Raw genomic sequence first — 18,209 nt, forward strand, 5'->3', positions numbered from 1 at the left:
GGCCTGAAACAGGTTCCTTCTCTCAGTTGTATCTACTCTGCACGCACCGCTGACCTCCGCTGATCCGTTCCACCCCAAGTGGTAATAGCTGTGGCATAACCTGGATATCACTGATCTCTGCTCACCTGTTCCACTCCTTAGTGGTAGTCGCTGTGATCAACGCCCGCTATTTACTCTGCATGCACCGCTGACCTCCGATGATCCATTTCACCTTCAAGTGGCAATAGCCGTGGTTCATCGTCTGCTGCATACCCTGTATACCGCTTATCTCTCCCTACATGTTTCACTCCTTAGTGGTAATCGCTGTGATCATCGTCCACTATCTACTCTACAAGTACCGCTGACCTCGCTGATCCGTTCCACCTCCATGTGGTAATAGCTGTGGTTCATCGTCTGCTGTATATACTGTGGATCTCTGTCTAGCCACATCACCATGGATTACCCTGTTCGGGCTCATCATCTCCTCCTCTATAGTCTTCTCCTAGGACTCGTGTATCTGCCCTTCACTGGGTGTACTCCTCAGTGTCAAGTTGTCTTTTAAAGTCACCTCTCTGTTCCGCTTAAGCCCAAATCTACTTTCGGGGATCCCTGGTGAACACCTTCCACTCTGTTAGACTCTGCGTGAGTCTAGCAAATACCAGCTGAGACAGCAGGATCTCACTCATCCTTCGTGTGCAAACCTAACATGATCTCTCTTCCTCTCAAAAAACCTCAACCTTATGGCAATAACAGAAACATGGCTCATGCAATCAGACACTGCCTCACCTGCAGCACTTTCACATGGTGGCCTCCAACTCACCCACACCCCCAGACCGGGAGGCAGACAAGGAGGTGGGGTTGGACTACTTCTCTCCCCACAGTGCACGTTCACAGTTCTACCAAATCATCATCATACCAAATGTCCCATCACTCACGTTCACATCTTTTGAAGTACATGCTATTTGCATTTTTAATCCATTCTCTCTACGTGTTGCAGTGATCTAACGTCCCCCTGGAGCACACCAACAATTTATTGAGGATTTCTCTACATGGCTCCCTCACTTCTTATCTTCAGACATCCCCACCATCATCCTGGGTGATTTCAACATCCCCATTGATAACCCACCTTCCAAAGTAGCTTCCAAGCCACTCTCTCTAACCTCCTCACTTGACCTCTCGCAGTGGATTGAGCCATCAGGATGGCCACTGCCTTGATCTTGTTTTCTATAGTCTATGCTCAGTTTCTAATTTCCTTAACACACCCTCCCCCCTCTCGGATAATCACCTTATCAGCTGCAAGCTCAGCCCCAATGCTCTAACCTCTCTATTGTCTAACTCTACCAAGCTTTCTCATACCCGCAGAAATCTGAATTATATTAATCTTCAACAATTTTCCACCTCTCTCCAACACCTTCTCTCCCCTATCTCTACATTCTCCTCCCCTAAGATGGCAGTACCTCATTTTCACCAAACCTTGGCAACGGCCCTTGATCAAGTGGCTCCAGCGACTCTTCAGACTACACGTCGACTTCGATGTCAGCCGTGGCACACTACGAAATCGCTCCTATCGAAATGCTCTGGACACTGCAAAACAAACATACTTCCAATCGGTTATCTATGCTCAGGCTTCTAACCCAAAACGCCTTTTTAACACATTTAAATCTCTTCTCAATCCTCTCACCCCAAACCCTCCGTCTAATATCAGTTCCCAGGATCTTGCTTCCTATTTCAAGGACAAGATTGACAAGATCAGACTAGAAATGGTATCCTCTTCCTCCACAACCAATCAGCTCAATTCCTTCCCACTACCCTCTGACACCCTCTCTTCATTTGACCCCACAAATGAAGAGGAAATTTCTACTCTCTTCTTATCTTCCTACTCTACCTCCTGTCCTCTTGATCCTATTCCCTCGCAAATTGGTAGATCCCTATCTCCTGTGTTCATTTCACCTGTAACTAAAATCTGTAATCTGTCACTCTCTATTGGTATCTTTCCATCACTATTTAAGCACACAGTGATTACTCCTATTCTGAAAAAACAAGATTCCGACCCAAACTTTATCTCAAATTACCGTCCCATCTCTCAGCTCCCTTGCCCCTCCAAGCTTCTAGAGAGACTTGCCTACACTCGCCTCACACGCTTCCTTTCCGCAAACAACCTGTTAGATCCTCTTCAGTCTGGATTTCGTTCTCAACACTCCACAGAGACTGCATTGACTAAGGTTGTCAATGATCTGATCACTGCTAAAACTAAACAACATTACTCTCTTATTTCTCCTTGATCTCTCGGCTGCATTTGACACCGTTGACCACTCTCTTCTCATACAAACACTGCAATCCCTAGGTCTCGAAGGCACTGTCCTATCCTGGTTCTCATCCTACCTTTCTAATCGCTCTTTCACTGTTAATTTCTCTGGAGCCACCTCTGCTCCGCTTCCCCTATCAGTTGGAGTACCACAAGGCTCAGTGCTAGGTCCTCTGCTGTTCTCTATCTATGCCGCTTCTCTTGGAAATCTAATAAGTTCCTTTGGATTTCAGTATCATCTCTATGCGGATGATACCCAAATTTATCTATCCTCTCCTGATCTCTCGACATCCGTGTTGTAACTGACTGTCTATCTGCCATTTCATCTTGGATGTCCTCTCACCAACTCAAACTCAATCTTTCTAAAACAGAGTTAATAATATTCCCACCCACCAACAAGAGCATAGCTGACATTTCTATTTCTGTTGATAACATGACCTTAAACCCCACCCTGCAAGCTCGCTGCCTAGATGTAATCCTTGACTCACGCCTATCCTTTGTTCCCCACATTGACTCTATATCTAAATCATGTTACATGCATCTAAAAAACATTTGCAGAATACATACATATCTTACATTAGATACTGCAAAAACCTTAATTCATGCACTCATCATCTCCCGCATTGACTATTGCAATTCCCGCCTTACTGGTCTTCTCCAAAACAAACTCAAACCTCTATAATCTATTTTGCACACAGGGGCAAGATAGATTTTCCATGCATCTCGTTATTCCTCTGCTGAATCACTCTGTATGTCTCTACACTGGTTGCCTGTTTTCTACCGAATCCAATATAAAATACTTTTACTAACCTACAAGGCCATCAACAAAGCTGCACCAACATACATCTCCTCTCTTGTCTCAAAATATCTTCCAACTCGGCAACTCCGTTCTGCACAAGATCTGCTTCTCTCATCCACCCTCATTACATCCTCTCATTCACGGTTACAGGACTTTTTTCGGGCTGCACTCACTCTATGGAATTCTCTCCCTCGCACAATAAGACTCTCCTCTGGTCTACAAACTTTCAAGCATTCTCTGAAAACCGACCTCTTCAGACAAGTTTATAATATTCCTCAACCACCCTCTTAACCTCACTACATTACCCTATTATCACCAGTTACACAATTGCACACAAGACCACTACCCCCTGACCAATTGTTGTGCGACGGGATCATTTACCTTACAAATCACTTTTACCTTTGCAGTCTGGCTGGACCGAAATGCAAAATGTAGACTTAACCTCATGTATCAAACTCCCATTGCCCCATAGATTGTAAACTTGTGAGCAGGGCCTTCTCACCTCTTTGTCTGTTTTATCCAGTTTGTTTATTAGTTTACTGTGTTTATCCCCAATTGTAAAGTGCTACGGAATATGTTGGCGCTATATAAATAAATGATGATGATTTAGAAATATGAGCTTCAAAAAGGAAAATGTCTTCAGAGTTCATATTTTGGGAAATCTGGGTGCGACTCCATACTGAGGAGCAGATATCACACCAAGGTTGTAAATGACAGGAACTGGTGGTATCCGGGAACAGCTATAATCACATGTGTGTAGGAAAGGTATGTCACATTGTCATAATTCCATCATGTTTGGTATTTAAATGTGCTGGAGATTATGACTGATTTATTGAAAGGGGAGTTATGTCTCTGGGATATATCTGTGAAAAATTACCCAAAGGCCGAAACCTTGGGAATATTTGTGAACAAACTATAGTGACACCCAGGGGACATCCCTGCCCCCTATTAGCAATAACACTGCCCCTGTGGAGACCATCCCATTTCAGTTTGCTTAAAAAAACTGTGTTGGGAAGGGGCTAATTGTCAGTCTTTTGGGAAAATCAATCCACATTGATAAACTGTCGATACCCCTAGCCAATTTCCCATGGCACAGATTATACAACTCATTTAAGTTATACTCTGCATGTAACCCCTTTTATTTTAAACTGCTTTGTCTGTGTATGTTATGTAATTGTTTATTGTTTTTTTATATTTGAATGCCATGTACCTTTGTATATTAAATCTATAAATTTAGTAAGTGGCGTCCTTGATTCTCTACCGAATCCATTAGCCTGTTAAGAAGACTATAGCTTGACCAAGTTAACCCTTTGAATGAGAGTGTGTGATTTGTTGACACATTTGACTAACAAGCCTAGTGTGTGCTTGCATTTATATTTGTGTAACAGTCTGGAGGTGTGAAGAGCTATCCCGTTGTTTGCTGGTGTGGGCTTTGCTAGTCTGTGGGTAGCCAGAAGCCTTGTGTGCCAGTGTGGGACATATTGGGGTCCTATTGATTGTATTCAATAGGTGGTGGCAAACCTGGGGGGGGGGGGGGGGGGGGGGTGAGCACGGTGTGGGGGCGATTCAGTAGGTCTATAACCTGTGTGATGGGTAGAGAGAGACTGCGGGCTGGAATCATGTGTAACCTCATACAGTAAACACCCCAAAGTCACGGCAGCTGGGAGCGTGTTCATGACAATCACACACATCACCTGCTTTATATCACCCAGTCACTTCATATACAATGTATCACACACACATCACCTGCTCTATGTCACCCAGTCACTTCATATACAATGTATCACACACACACACACATCACCTGCTCTGTATCACCCAGTTACATAATTATATACAGCACCTGATCTATATCACCCAGTTACATCATATAGACAGTGTGTTATATTCAGGACCTGCTCTATATCACCCACGATATTAGTATATTATGTGGAGTCACTTTCATTAAGAATATTGGATTGTCTGTATTAGTTTCCTTTCGTAACAATGTTTTAATCTTTTTTTTTTTTCACGAATACTCTCTGGGCAGTGTAGATGGTGTAACGCTGAGATTCCATCCATTCCTAGTATGTCCAAGTGTACGGTGGACATTCCACTTAAAAGCTAAATGAATAAGTAAGAGGTAGGAAAAGTAGAGTGTTTAATTACTTTAATAAAGATCCCTAGCTAATTGGCTGAGCTCAAATACTAGAGCTTTGTTGAGCCTAAACAATGTTCCTTGTAATTAAGATTCTGAAATGGAAATTGTAAATAGAATTCTCTTATGAGAACTCAACAACTCCACCGTAAGAGCTTGATAATGAAAAACATTGGTATTTTATTTAATAAGTGACGCAATTACTTCAATTTAAACAATGAGTGAGCCCCTCTATACACACGAGTGAATGGTGCCATTGTGCAAATTTTACCGTCAGTGCAGATGTAGGCTGCACACATACTGCCGTTACTATTCTGCAATAGAGACGTGTTTAACACAAGTGCATGTAAACAGATGTACTAAATAACACTATACTTCATCATCATTTATTTATATAGCGCCACTAATTCCGCAGCGCTGTACAGAGAACTCATTCACATTAGTCCCTGACCCACTGGAGCTTACAGTCTAAATTTACTTATTTACATACTTGTGATTTAACTTGCATTGCGCCATGCATTTATTGAATGCATCTTGGTCCATGTCCGTGCTTGTCACCACAGTTGAAATGGGAGCATATTGTGACTCTAATGAGAGGCTGTTAAGACGCATTTACAGCTATATTTCCACAGGATAACGTTCTGTTGTCACTGATTCATGATTAAAAAGTCCAGAGTGAATGAACTTGTAAACCCAACTGAACACATTAAATGCATACATAAATGCAATGCTGTTCACATGCGTTTTTACTTGCCTATAATGTGTTACAAAAATGTATTGCAAAAAACAGTATCTATGTAGTCTTATTCAGGTTTCAATGAGTTCAGAATAAATGGAAATCTAATGTACTTCAGACCAGTGTGAACCAAGACCTGAAAGACTGCAAGGAAACATTTGTAGTTTAATGCAAGTAAGTAGAACAGACCGTATTTCCCAATTCCTCAGGCTACAGAGATGATTGTGCTGCAGCAAAGTTCCATCCTGACATATCTCAGCTGTTTTATAAAAGAGGTTTTTCCGGAATTGCACTGAACATCAAGAATAACATTTGATAAGTCACACTGACATTTCCCTTCAAGAAGGTTAAAGTGTAAGACTTGTGCCGGCCAGTTCCCTGTGTGCGTGGAGGAGTTCATTAGATGACATCAGGCAGTGAGAAATGTACATGGGGAGGCAGGGAGAGGAGGAAGAGAATGAGATCAGAAGTGCAAGAAGCTTTGAATGAGGAGGACAGGAAATATGAAGGCTAGACGTCAGTGTAAGGCTTCTGTATTGTGGAGGGGAATAAATACAGTATACACTGGGGCAGTGACTACCATTCTATCATTTATTTTAGGGGAAGTTTCCTTCATGGTCAACAGGAGTGTAGAACATATGCAAATATAAACAAAATGTAACATATCTACACACTCCATTATAGAAAGCGGAAACTGCTCCTTCTACTTTAAGACTCTGTTCTCACAGAATCTGATGAAGGTTAAAATCAGAGACTGCAGTCACCTGAGCTGCTGTGACACCAAGGCCCAGCCCCAGTGTATTCCTGCAAAGCAAGTCTACAAAGCTGTCAGTCACTCTGTGTCTTCTTGGCACCTCCCTCCCAACATGTCAACCTGCTGCAGAAGAGAGAGAGAGAGAAAGATTAATGCCAAATAATGGATTTTCCCTACTCTTTAAATACAATAGGCCTGATTCACCAAGCCACGTAGCTGCAGATTTTGTGCGTATCGTACGCAAAATCACAATGTGCATACCTAGAACTACGACGTACACGAGTGTACGCAACAATGTTCACTGCATCGACATACGCAAAGGACACTTACTGCAGCTTATGATTTCTGGGAGTTAATGGGGTTGGGTGGGGGGCAGGGGAAAGGGCGTTTGCCCGTAGTTAATTTACATTAAGGACGTGCCACACTCGGGGACACGCCGCCACGTTCGAATCAAGCTCTGGGCATCTCAAAGTTACTTGTTGTTCTTCCTGGTTACTAGTAATGACAGTCTCGTATGCATGCTATAACATGTGTTTGTAGGCAGGAGCAACTGTAAAAATGTATTTTAAATTCAGTAGACATTAAGATCATCCTAATAAATATTTAATGAAACAAAAAATATAATTTGTTTTTAACTGTTTTGTCATTAGTGCCTATATTATTAACATGTGGCTTTAATTCAATAGCTCTTTTGTGAAGGTACATTCCACATAGGCATTGGATGCAGAGCAGACCTACACCTGAATTCCTCATCACACGTATCTTTAGATCTGTTCCTTGTTGAATTCGGGAGCCGATTTACCTGCATTTTTCAAACAAACGCATGTTGCGCTTAGTATGCAGCCTTGGTGAATCAGACCCAATGATGTCAACTTTGTTGTTGACCTTTTACATATTCCTATCCTAGCAGTGTTGTATAAACCTCTTTAACTGTCCTGGAATTTGCCAGAGGATGAGCTGATGTCTTATCTGCATCAGATGAGGCTGAAATGTCTGGAATTCTTTGGTGGTAATTTGGCAGAGTGACGGAAGTGTCCACAGACTAAGTTTTTACCTAACTCATTACTATGCACAGAACTGGATTCATGATTACATTACGCTTCTATCATGTGTACATCCAAAGTTAGGCAAATTTAATGTTGCCCAAGGACATTACAACCATCATCCTGGGCTTTTCTCATAGCAGTTTGTCAGTGAAGAGCTCATCAGCCAACACAAATACAAGCACAGATAGACTTTGTTTCAAGGACATCAGGATAATTAGGATGAGTTATGTGGAAAGCCAGAGGCCTCTACAGACCATGTATAAATACACCATAGATTAAATGGCAGCTTTTTCTAAGGGGATATTTTCAATCCAAGGATTTCAAAACAGTACCATATAGGACGCCGGAAATAGAAAATCTCTCTCAATTTAGAACTCTTTCAAAATAGAGTTGCCAAAATCGAAGGACAGTTTAGATACAATGTAACGTCATGTACTACATATAGTTACAATTACTCTGTGACCTGCCAGGGTCTATACATAGGACAAGAAACGAACAGTATGGGCAACTTTGGGATATCACAATGTATAAAATATATACACACACACACACACACACACACACACACACACATTAAAATCTTCCACCTAATTTACTTATCACAATGGATATGTAACTATACATTGTACACTCCAGTTGTTATTTTCACCAAATGCCCCTCCGGTATTGTAATAAACAAGTTCAGTCCTGTCCAAATTCAGCTGGATTGCTGTCAAAAAGAAATGGGATTAATTAATGTTTCAGCTCAAGACAATTACTGTGGAAACGATCCAGTTACATTAATGTACCGAGACTTGAGAACACCCAGATCCGGGCTGTTTGTGGTCTATAAATATATTTTTCTGTTCCATGAGGTTCCAGCAAATCATAATTAATGAGATTTTGCTTTGATCTCTGACTAAATTATTTAATGCAAAACAGGCTTTAAAAAAACATATTCAGTAAACAGCAGAATTAAAGCCTTTTCACCATTTCTCCACAAATTAAATCTGAACTTCCCAAAAAGTTGAGAAAAAGGTTTCATTTTCTCCACAATTCAACACATAACAGGAGATTCTCAGCTGTGTCCTTTGGTATAAAGAAAATATTAAGAAACTGGTAAATGGATTCAACTATGGGCTTAATAAAACAGCACAATCACTAAAGGAATCACCATAGTAATTAATGACCAATGAGTCAGGAGCAGCCACCGTCACCAAGGCAGGGAGGATGATCTTGCGTGTCTAAGTGCCTTGGCACACACTAAGCAGGGGAGCTATGACACAAGTCACAGGAGGATCACGCAGAACCCAGGACAAGCATATTAAAGACCAATTTTCTTGCACAATTAGATAGCGCACTATGCAAACCACTAACGAACACATGTGACCGATTCTCTTTAACATTGGTCCCAGGCTACAATGGGTTAATTACCCCTGGGGTAGAGAGACTGAAAATACAGATGATCCTATGAAAATAAAAGACACCGTATAGATGACATAGTAAAGGTTACTCGTTAACATGGATGAAATATAGAAATCTGCACAAAAGCCCCAGCAACAAATATCTAAGACAATGAAAGCAAATATCCGATTGGCTTATAATACACACTTGTACCATCAGCTAATTGTTTCTGCCGTTCCTCTTCCACCTCCTCTCAACAGCCTCAGTATACCCAGGGCCATCTTAACAACATTATGGGCCCCCGGGCAAAGCAGTGCACTGGGGCCCCTACCTACACAACCTCTCACCGGAATAAAAATGTAAATTATCGATAAAATTAATAAGTGTGTATATTCATATACACAGTATAAAAACACACATACATCCATACTATACACACATAAATAGAAGATATAACATCATTTATAATATCTTGCTAAGTGAAAAAGAAAATAAATATTCAACAATGCTAAAATGTTCACAATAATCACCAAATCAGTACAATTCTTACCTCTCGGCTGTATCCAGGGGAGGAGGTTTCAAAGAGCTTCATATAGTCTGTTCACAATCGCTGTGGAGGGAACTGTTGAAGTTGGATAAAAAAAAAAAGTCATAAATGGCCAACATACCCATAACACCCCTCCACATGTCATCAAACCTAACTAAATGCCCCTTGCATGCCCATCAGATCTCTCCATATGCCCCTTACATCCACATCAGCTGCTTTTGTCCCCCTTCATGTGGTCCGTATTTCACACACTGTGCCCTCCATTATTCTTCTATTTGCCCCCTTCATTGTGCTTCTGTGGTCTCCCCCCTGCCCCTATCAGATATTGTGCCCTTTATATAGTCTCTGATTCTCCCCCTTCACTTACTCGGTGCACTCCTCACTGAAAATTTTGTAATGACGTCACGCCCGACATTCAGTGCGAGCGCAGCACGTAAGAGGGAAACAGGGAGGGAGCCGGATCGCCACCGCCAAAAAAGTTTTTTTTTTTTTTTTTCCAGAATTACTTCATAGCGTCCTGCCTATGGGGCCCCCTTGCCTGAGGGGCCCCCAGGCACTTGCCCAGCGTGTCCAATGGAAAAGATGGCCCTGAGTATACCCTCAGATCCAGCTATTTCTAGAAGGAACTGCAGGCCAAGAAGAGAAAGGAAGATGGAGCGGAGACTCCGCCAATGCTGAGCTATTACCGAATGGAAACATTTGTACAGAGTTAGAGGCAGTAGCACTGCGAAAGTTATGGTTTGTGTCTTGGAGCTACTTATCTGCAAAGATAGGATGTGTCAATGCGTATAATGGAATGCCAAACCCGCCAACAGTCCTGATGTAAGCGTTACAGTTCATATTCCCAGCTATCAAAAAAGGGAGTGGAGTCTCACCCAGACAAAATGGGCATAGTTTGGTCTGACTGTGGCGTGGTTTGGGTGGGTTGGCACTGTGACCTAACTTGCTCTGCTTTTCCAAGCAGAAATGCTGGCTGGTGTGGGATGCTATGAAATGAGTTTGTTTGTTATTTTGAATAATATTTTCTTTATTACCTAATTTTGTATGTGCAAGCTTGACTCCATTAGATCGACCATGGATTCCAGGGATGAGAAACACATAGGGTACTTCATTATCAAGATCCCCAATGCCCCGGACAAGGAAGCTTTGCCGATCTGGGAGAAAGAAAACAATCAGGGCCAAATCTCATATAAAGATGTCACTCCTGCCCCAAGTAATATTTTTTTGTAAGTTTTACCTCCTGGGCTGATACAAGGCATAGAATCAGCTCTTCTTCTGGGCTGCCTCTGTCGCTCTAAGATATTTTTTACTTCCTTCACTGTTATTCAGCAACCAAAGCTATGGGTTTCCTGCAGATATAAATCCAGTCTTCTCAGTATCCCCTTTAAACAGATTTATCTGTGAATATATAAGTAAATACATTTAATGGATCCATAATAAGCGGGATAAAGAGATCCTTGGAGACTTTAACAATCAATATGATGTGATCGGATCGCTTGCCCCCCATAAGCTATATTATTTTACCTCCTTTATAAGTCCCCATGTCTGAGCAGATACCTGAATTAAACAATTCCCTTACCAGTGAATCAATCAGACCACTGAAAAAGGCCTCTACCCATTTGCCAACAGCTGAATTCCATCCTCTGAACTGATTGCAATTTAATGGACTAAGACTGGATCCACGTTCACCCAGATGCTTCTCAGTTTAGGTTAAACAACAAGCAAAGTAAATAGGCCGCTAAAATGATCCACATTCAGTTCCCAATCCCTGAGACGATCCACGGCCTGTTCCCCTAGGCTCACTAGTTATACCGAAGAGAACTTTTTCCATATTTGGTGGAGAGCTCTCTCCCTTTTGAAACAACAAATCTTCCAGATCAACCCCTGTAACCCGGTCACTGCTCACGCTGTGTAATCTGTACTACAACCAGGCTGCATATTACCAGTAACTAGAATTCTAGTTCCCTCTGCTGGTCCTAGATAAATAGCTGACTTCTCCCTGGTAACACACATACATTCTACAGTACCTGTGGCCTCTGGTCTTCTCATAATCACTCGTCCCCTAAAAAGCAGCCTATGTTCACCTAATCCTACCTCTATAGTTTATTCCTTTCTTACTTGTTTCTCTAAACCGTTCCCTTAAAACCCGCACACACTGGACAGTTTATACATTTATCCAGCTTTCCTAGTTTATCCAATTAAACATGCATTAATGCAGATAGGCAAATAAGTTATGTAAGCGCATGTACTGGTAAAATCCAATGCAGTTCTAATACTTAGTGCAGTAGGATATCTAGAATCTTTGTGAGCACATTTCTAACTCTCCTTTAAAAGAGAGAACAAAGTACAAGGACTTGTCTGCACTTTTACAAGTGTGTTTCAATGCCTGTGTGTACAGTCATGGCCAGAAGGTTTGAGAATGACAAATATTTTTCTTTTTTTATTATGGAATTTTTCAATCTTTAAACAGGATATAGAATAAATTACATTGAGCAAACAACAAATATAGCACGATTACAAAAAAACAATACAATATGAACAACGACAATAAAAGTAAGGACAGGGAGAAGAAAAGCATGGGATAGGGAGGGAAGTCTCCAAAGAAGAGAGGAAGGGCAAATATTATTTTTCACAAAGTCTGCTGCCTCAGTTTTTATGATGGCAATTTGCATATACTCCAGAATGTCATGAAGACTGATCAGATGAATTGCAATTAATTTCAAAGTCCCTCTTTATCCCAAAAACAACATTTCCATTGCATTTCCGCCCTGCCACAAAAGGACCAGCTGACATCAGGTCAGTGATTCTCTCCTTAACACTGGTGAGTGTTGACGAGGACAAGGCTGGAGATCACTCTGTCATGCTGATTGAGTTAGGACAGACTGGAAGCTTTAATAGAAGGGTGGTGCTTGAAATCCTTGTTCTTCCTCTGTTAACCATGGTTATCTGCAAGGAAACACTTGCAGTCCTCATTGCTTTGCACAAAAAGGGCTTCCCAGGCAAGGATATTGCGGCTAGTAAGATTGCACCTAAATCAACCATTTATTGGATCATCAAGAACTTCAAGGAGAGAGAGAGTTTCAATAGTTGTGAAGAAGGCTTGAGGGCACCAAAGAACATCCAGCAAGCTCCAGGACCGTCTGCTAAAGTTGATTCAGCTGCGGGATCAGGGCACCACCAGTGCAGAGCTTGCCCAGGAATGGCAGCAGGCAGGTGTGAGTGCATCTGCACGCACAGTGAGGCGAAGACTTTTGGAGGATGGTCTGGTGTCAAGAAGGCCAGCAAAGAAGCCACTTCTCTCCAGGAAAAACATCAGGGACAAACGGATATTCTGCAAAAGGTACAGGGATTGGACTGCTGAAGACTGGGGTAAAGTCACTTTCTCTGATGAATCCCCTTTCAGATTGCTTGGGGCATTTCGAAAATACGCTTGTCCGGAGAAGGAAAGGCGAGCGCTACCATCAGTCCTGTGTCATGCCAACAGTAAAGCATCCTGAGACCATTCATGTGTGGGGTTGCTTCTTAGACTAGGGAGTGGGCTCACTCACAATTTTGCCTAAGAACACAGCCATGAATAAAGAATGGTACCAAGACATCGTCTAAGAGCAACTTCTCCCAACCGTCTAAGAACAGTTTGGTGATGAACAATGCCTTTTCCAGCATGATGGAGCACCTTGCCATAAGGCAACATTGATAACTAAGTGGCTTATGGATCAAAACATTGAACTTTTGGGTCCATGGCCAAGAATCTCCCCAGACCTTAATCCCATTGAGAACTTGTGGTCAATCCTCAAGAGGTGGGCAAACAAAAATCCACAAACACAAATGAACTCCAAGCATTGATTAGGCAAGAATGGGCGGCCATCAGTCAGTATGTGGCCCAGAAGTTGATTGATAGCATGCCAGGGCGAATTGCAGAGGTCTTCAAAAAGAAGGGTCAACACTGCAAATATTGACTCTTTGCATAAACTTAATGTAATTGTCAATAAAAGCCTTTGACACTTATGAAATGATTATAAATTGACTTCAGTATAACATAGCAACATCTGACAAAAAGGTCTGAAAACACGGAAGCAGCAAACTATGTGAAAACCAATATTTGTGTCATTCTCAAAACTTTTGCCCATGACTGTAGACGTCCCAATACAACGATTCCCCATCCCGGTCCTCAAGCTCCTACACCAACAGTTCAGGTGTTAAGGATGTCCGTGCTTGAGCACAGAGAACCGAGTGCTGCAGTCATTCAACCTCCCTGTGCTTAAGTACAGGTATCCTTAAAACATAAACTGGGTAATTTGAGAATTAGAGTTGGGAACCACTAGCCTATTTTTTTGTGTATTATGAATTATGTGAACTACTTATTATGATTAACTAGTTTTTGTTATGACTAATCAATTTAATTCAATAAATACATTAAAAAATAAAGTAAATGGATTTAGTTGCTCTGAAGAGAAATCTTATCACTCAAAACAACCCAATAGGTTTCACATTAAATGACTGTGCATGGGTAAGCATCAATATATTTCAAAGTATGTGTTTAAAAGTCAAGGACTAAAGCTTAGTATCCCTTTTCAGAAAGGACAGATACCCATGTGTTAAACGTGGTAAGGGACTCCCTGCTTTGATCATTTATCAGGCTTGCCACACTAATGTTCTGTTATACAGTTTTTACTTTCTCCCCCCATTGCAAACACATCAAGTGCAAATTGACATCATATCAAATACTTATCAGACGCTTGCACCAATGTATTGTGCTTATATCATTTTACGCACGCAGTTTGCACTTGTGTATATTGTGTATATTGAAGCAACCAAACACTGGTGTGTAAGGGGCATAAGATATGATACAGGGTGTTTGGTAAGTCACTGAGCACCTATGTATATTTATTAACATACGTTTCAATATACAATGTATAATACATGATGTAAATACAAATGATAATTATAAGCAATGTTGAAAATTACCACCGTTAGCATCAAGACATGCATGGATCCTTTTTATTTTGTTTCTAAACACCTCTATCAGTTGCTCGCTTGAAATAGACTGAATGAATGCTGTTATCACTGCTTTCAAGTCATCCAGAGTGCGCATGATCTTGATACACTGCAGATTTTGCTGCTCCCCATAGATAAAAGTCCGGTGGATGTAGATCTGGTGAGCGTGGTGGCCACCTACCTATCTTTTAAAATAATGCAATCTCCAAAAAATTCCTTTAATAACTGCATAGATCTGTAAGATGTGTGGGCAGTAGCCCCATCCTGTTGAAACCATGAGTTATTGATTTCATCACTTGTCATCTGACCGATGATGGTGTAATGAATCTCCAAACAATAGCGCTCGCTGTTTATTGTGTTCAAAGAAAATACGGCCCAAAATTCGACATCTGGAAATCACAACCCACACACCAACCTTGAGATCATGTAGGGGTGTTTTGTGCAAAACGTGAGGATTATTGGATGACCACAATATTGAATTTTGTGAATTAACATAACCCGAGAGATGGAACCACGCTTCATTTGTGAAAAAGGTCACATCCAACACATTATCTGTATTCTCTGTGATAAATTGGTTAAACCATCTGCAATAGTGTATTCTTTTCTCATGGTCAGTGGCTTTCAGCTCTTGTACCGCCATTATTTTGCACGGGAAGAGTCATTACTTCTTTCTCACGGCCTTATGAGCAAGCGCGGGCTGGCAGGTTTCAGCCCGAGGGGCGCACAGGCGGCTGCATCACATGACACGCGATGCGGCCGCGTCGTTGATGATGCGGCCGCATCGTGTGTCATGTGATACGGCCGCCTGTGCGCTGGTTATTATGCGGAAATATTGCATCGGGGGGCTGGGCGGCCGCCCTAACAGTGGTTAGACCGAGCGGCCCGGGGGACAGATGCCCCCTTCCCAGCCTGCCTCTGCTTATGAGCAGTTCCAAGACCAATATTATGCTGCTGAGCTAACGTTCGTAATGATTTTGATGGACTCTGCACCGTACTGTCAGAAATATCCAACAGTTTCTCCTCAGATAGCTTTGCTGACCTTCCACAGCATTTGGCATCAACCACAGATCCTGTTTCGTGAAACTTATCGATAATGTCACAAACTGCATTGTGATGTGGAGCAGGTGTGTATGGGAAGTTTTCAGCAAATCGCTGTCGCACCACATCTGTGTATCTACCCCCTTTTCAGAATACATGTTGGATTAGCCATACACGTTCTTCAGTTGTTAAAACAATATTGGGATCAAAATCTGAAACAAAATATGGGGTCTTTTCATAAAACAGTGGAGAAATTGCCCATGGCAACCAATCAGCCGCTCTGTATAATTTTATAATATGCAAATTGGAGCGGTTACCTCAAGTCTGATGCACAGTGACTTTCCGAACACCCTGTATAATGAGACAAGTGATAACACATAATGCAAAATAGAAACCAGCAATGACCCAGAGCAGCTGTTCTCCAGCTGAACCTCCCAACACTTCTTATGACAGAACAGACACATTAGATTATGGCCATTTTCTAGTTGCCACAAACTTTTTAACACATCAGCACCGTCCCAGGAAAGTTGGGACTATTGGGAAGTTTGCAGCTGTTGTGAAACTGCAAATACCACCAAGCCCTGCTGGGGGACTACAAGTCCCAGCATGCATGTAACAGAGACAGGCATCCTAGCTGCTGTGGAACTACAAGTCCCAGCATGCCAGAGACCATGTAACAGAGACAGTTACCCCAGCTGCTGTGGAACTACAAGTCCCAGCATGCCAGAGACCATGTAACAGAGACAGGCAGCCCAACTGCTGTGGAACTACAAGTCCCAGCATGCCAGAGACCGTGTAACAGAGACAGTTACCCCAGCTGCTGGGGGACTACAGGTCCCAGCATGCCATAATGCATGTAACAGAGACAGGCACCCCAGCTGCTGTAGAACTACAAGTCCCAGCATGGCAGAGACCATGTAACAGAGACAGGCAGCCCAGCTGCTGTGGAACTACAAGTCCCAGCATGCCAGAGACCATGTAACAGAGACAGGCAGCCCAGCTGCTGTGGAACTACAAGTCCCAGCATGCCATAATGCATGTAACAGAGACAGGCAGCCCAGCTGCTGTGGAACTACAAGTCCCAGCATGCCAGAGACCATGTAACAGAGACAGGCAACCCAGAATGCCATACACACACCTGGTTGACAGGACACACAACCACACCCACCTATACCAGAACCCGGAAGTGACGTAATAACCGCTCTCCTCACTAGGCGCTACTTAACCTGTCTCCTAGCAACTTGGCCCCGCCCCCGTGCCCGTTAGCCCCGCCCCGTCACCTGTCGGCCAATCAGAACGTAGGCGGCTGGAGAGGCGCGCTCGGCGCTAACCCCTTCCTGGCCGGACAGCAGCGGCGGGGGAGGGGTTAACCGGAGGAGGCGGCAGATTCAGATCCCCGGAGAGAGAGAGAGGACCGGGCACCGACACCCCAAACCCCAAACCATGGAGCAGCCGGTGAGTCCACTTGTGTACCCGCTGCAGGGCATGCTGGGGGTTGTAGTTCTCATATAGGAGTATGGGGGTGCAGTCCCCTTGCATCCAGTAATCAGGGCATGCTGGGGGTAGTAGTTCTCCAGCACCTGGAGTCCCCACAGGGTCTCCCTCTGTCCTTATACTCTGTATATAATCACAGAGGAGTTTGGTCTCATCATAGCCAGTGATCAGGGCATGCTGGGTTTTGTAGTGCTCCAGGGTCCTCCATATAACGTGACCTGAGTGGGGTTTGTGGGAGATACTGACATTACTGTGTATGTGGCTGCTGTATCACATCCAGTGATCAGGGCATGCTGGGGGTAGTAGTGCTCATAGAGGATTATGGGGTTGCCGTCCCCTTGCATCCAGTGATCAGGGCATGCTGGGGGTTGTAGTGCTCATAGAGGAGTATGGGGGTGCCCTCCCCTTGCATCCAGTGATCAGGGCATACTGGGGGTAGTAGTGCTCATAGAGGAGTATGGGGGTGCCGTCTCCTTGCATCCAGTGATCAGGGCATGCTGGGGGTTGTAGTGCTCATAGAGGAGTATGGGGGTGCCGTCCCCTTGCATCCAGTGATCAGGGCATACTGGGGGTAGTGGTCCTCCATGGACCCTATGACATGTGACCTGTGTGTGGCACCAGCATCGCCTGATCAGCCTCGGGCGACCTCTCCCTGTGTCACATATATGTCCTATCACATGCTCACCTCAGCCTCCATAACCGACTACCCTATTTTTGGCAACTCCTATATACCCCTCTTACCCTTTGCTCTGCCCCCTTCACCCCCTTTTGTACCCACCTTTACCGGATAACATTTGTATTCACCATCTACCACCTCTTCTTCTACCTGACCAGGTAACTTTTATATCCACCATGTACCCTATAAAATGCCTTCGTCATAACCATTCAACCCCACCTGTTCTGGGTAACCTGTAGTCACCCCCTGCCACCCTCTGTCTGTTCCTTACCAGGCAATATTTATTATTCTGCCCCAGTTACCCCTTTTCCCACCTCTTT

At 43.1% G+C, this 18,209-nt stretch overlaps 1 protein-coding gene and 1 long non-coding RNA gene across 4 annotated transcripts in view; one reads left to right on the forward strand and one right to left on the reverse strand.

Moving 5' to 3' along the window:
• Positions 1-1,309: 1,309 nt before the first annotated feature.
• Positions 1,310-11,760, reverse strand: LOC142100209 (uncharacterized). 2 transcript variants are annotated; one of them, XR_012678775.1, is made up of 5 exons: positions 11,266-11,760; positions 10,924-11,084; positions 10,721-10,840; positions 9,690-9,761; positions 1,310-1,563 (listed from the first exon to the last, which is right to left on the reverse strand). It is a non-coding gene; the product is annotated as an uncharacterized LOC142100209 (long non-coding RNA). The 2 variants fall into 2 exon arrangements; XR_012678774.1 differs by lacking the exon at positions 11,266-11,760 and having other exon boundaries at positions 10,924-11,254.
• A 5,230-nt stretch (positions 11,761-16,990) lies between these two features.
• POC1A (POC1 centriolar protein A) overlaps positions 16,991-18,209 on the forward strand; it is a 31,668-nt gene continuing 30,449 nt past the window's right edge. The window contains exon 1 of one of the 2 annotated variants that reach the window (XM_075183769.1): positions 16,991-17,174. In XM_075183769.1, the coding sequence (XP_075039870.1) occupies positions 17,163-17,174 (12 nt within the window). In that variant the 5' untranslated portion in view covers positions 16,991-17,162. The remainder of the gene's footprint in view (positions 17,175-18,209) is intronic. The other variant, XM_075183770.1, reaches the window with a different exon arrangement.

This window comes from Mixophyes fleayi, chromosome 8 (assembly GCF_038048845.1).
Source record: "Mixophyes fleayi isolate aMixFle1 chromosome 8, aMixFle1.hap1, whole genome shotgun sequence".
NCBI lineage: Eukaryota > Metazoa > Chordata > Amphibia > Anura > Limnodynastidae > Mixophyes > Mixophyes fleayi.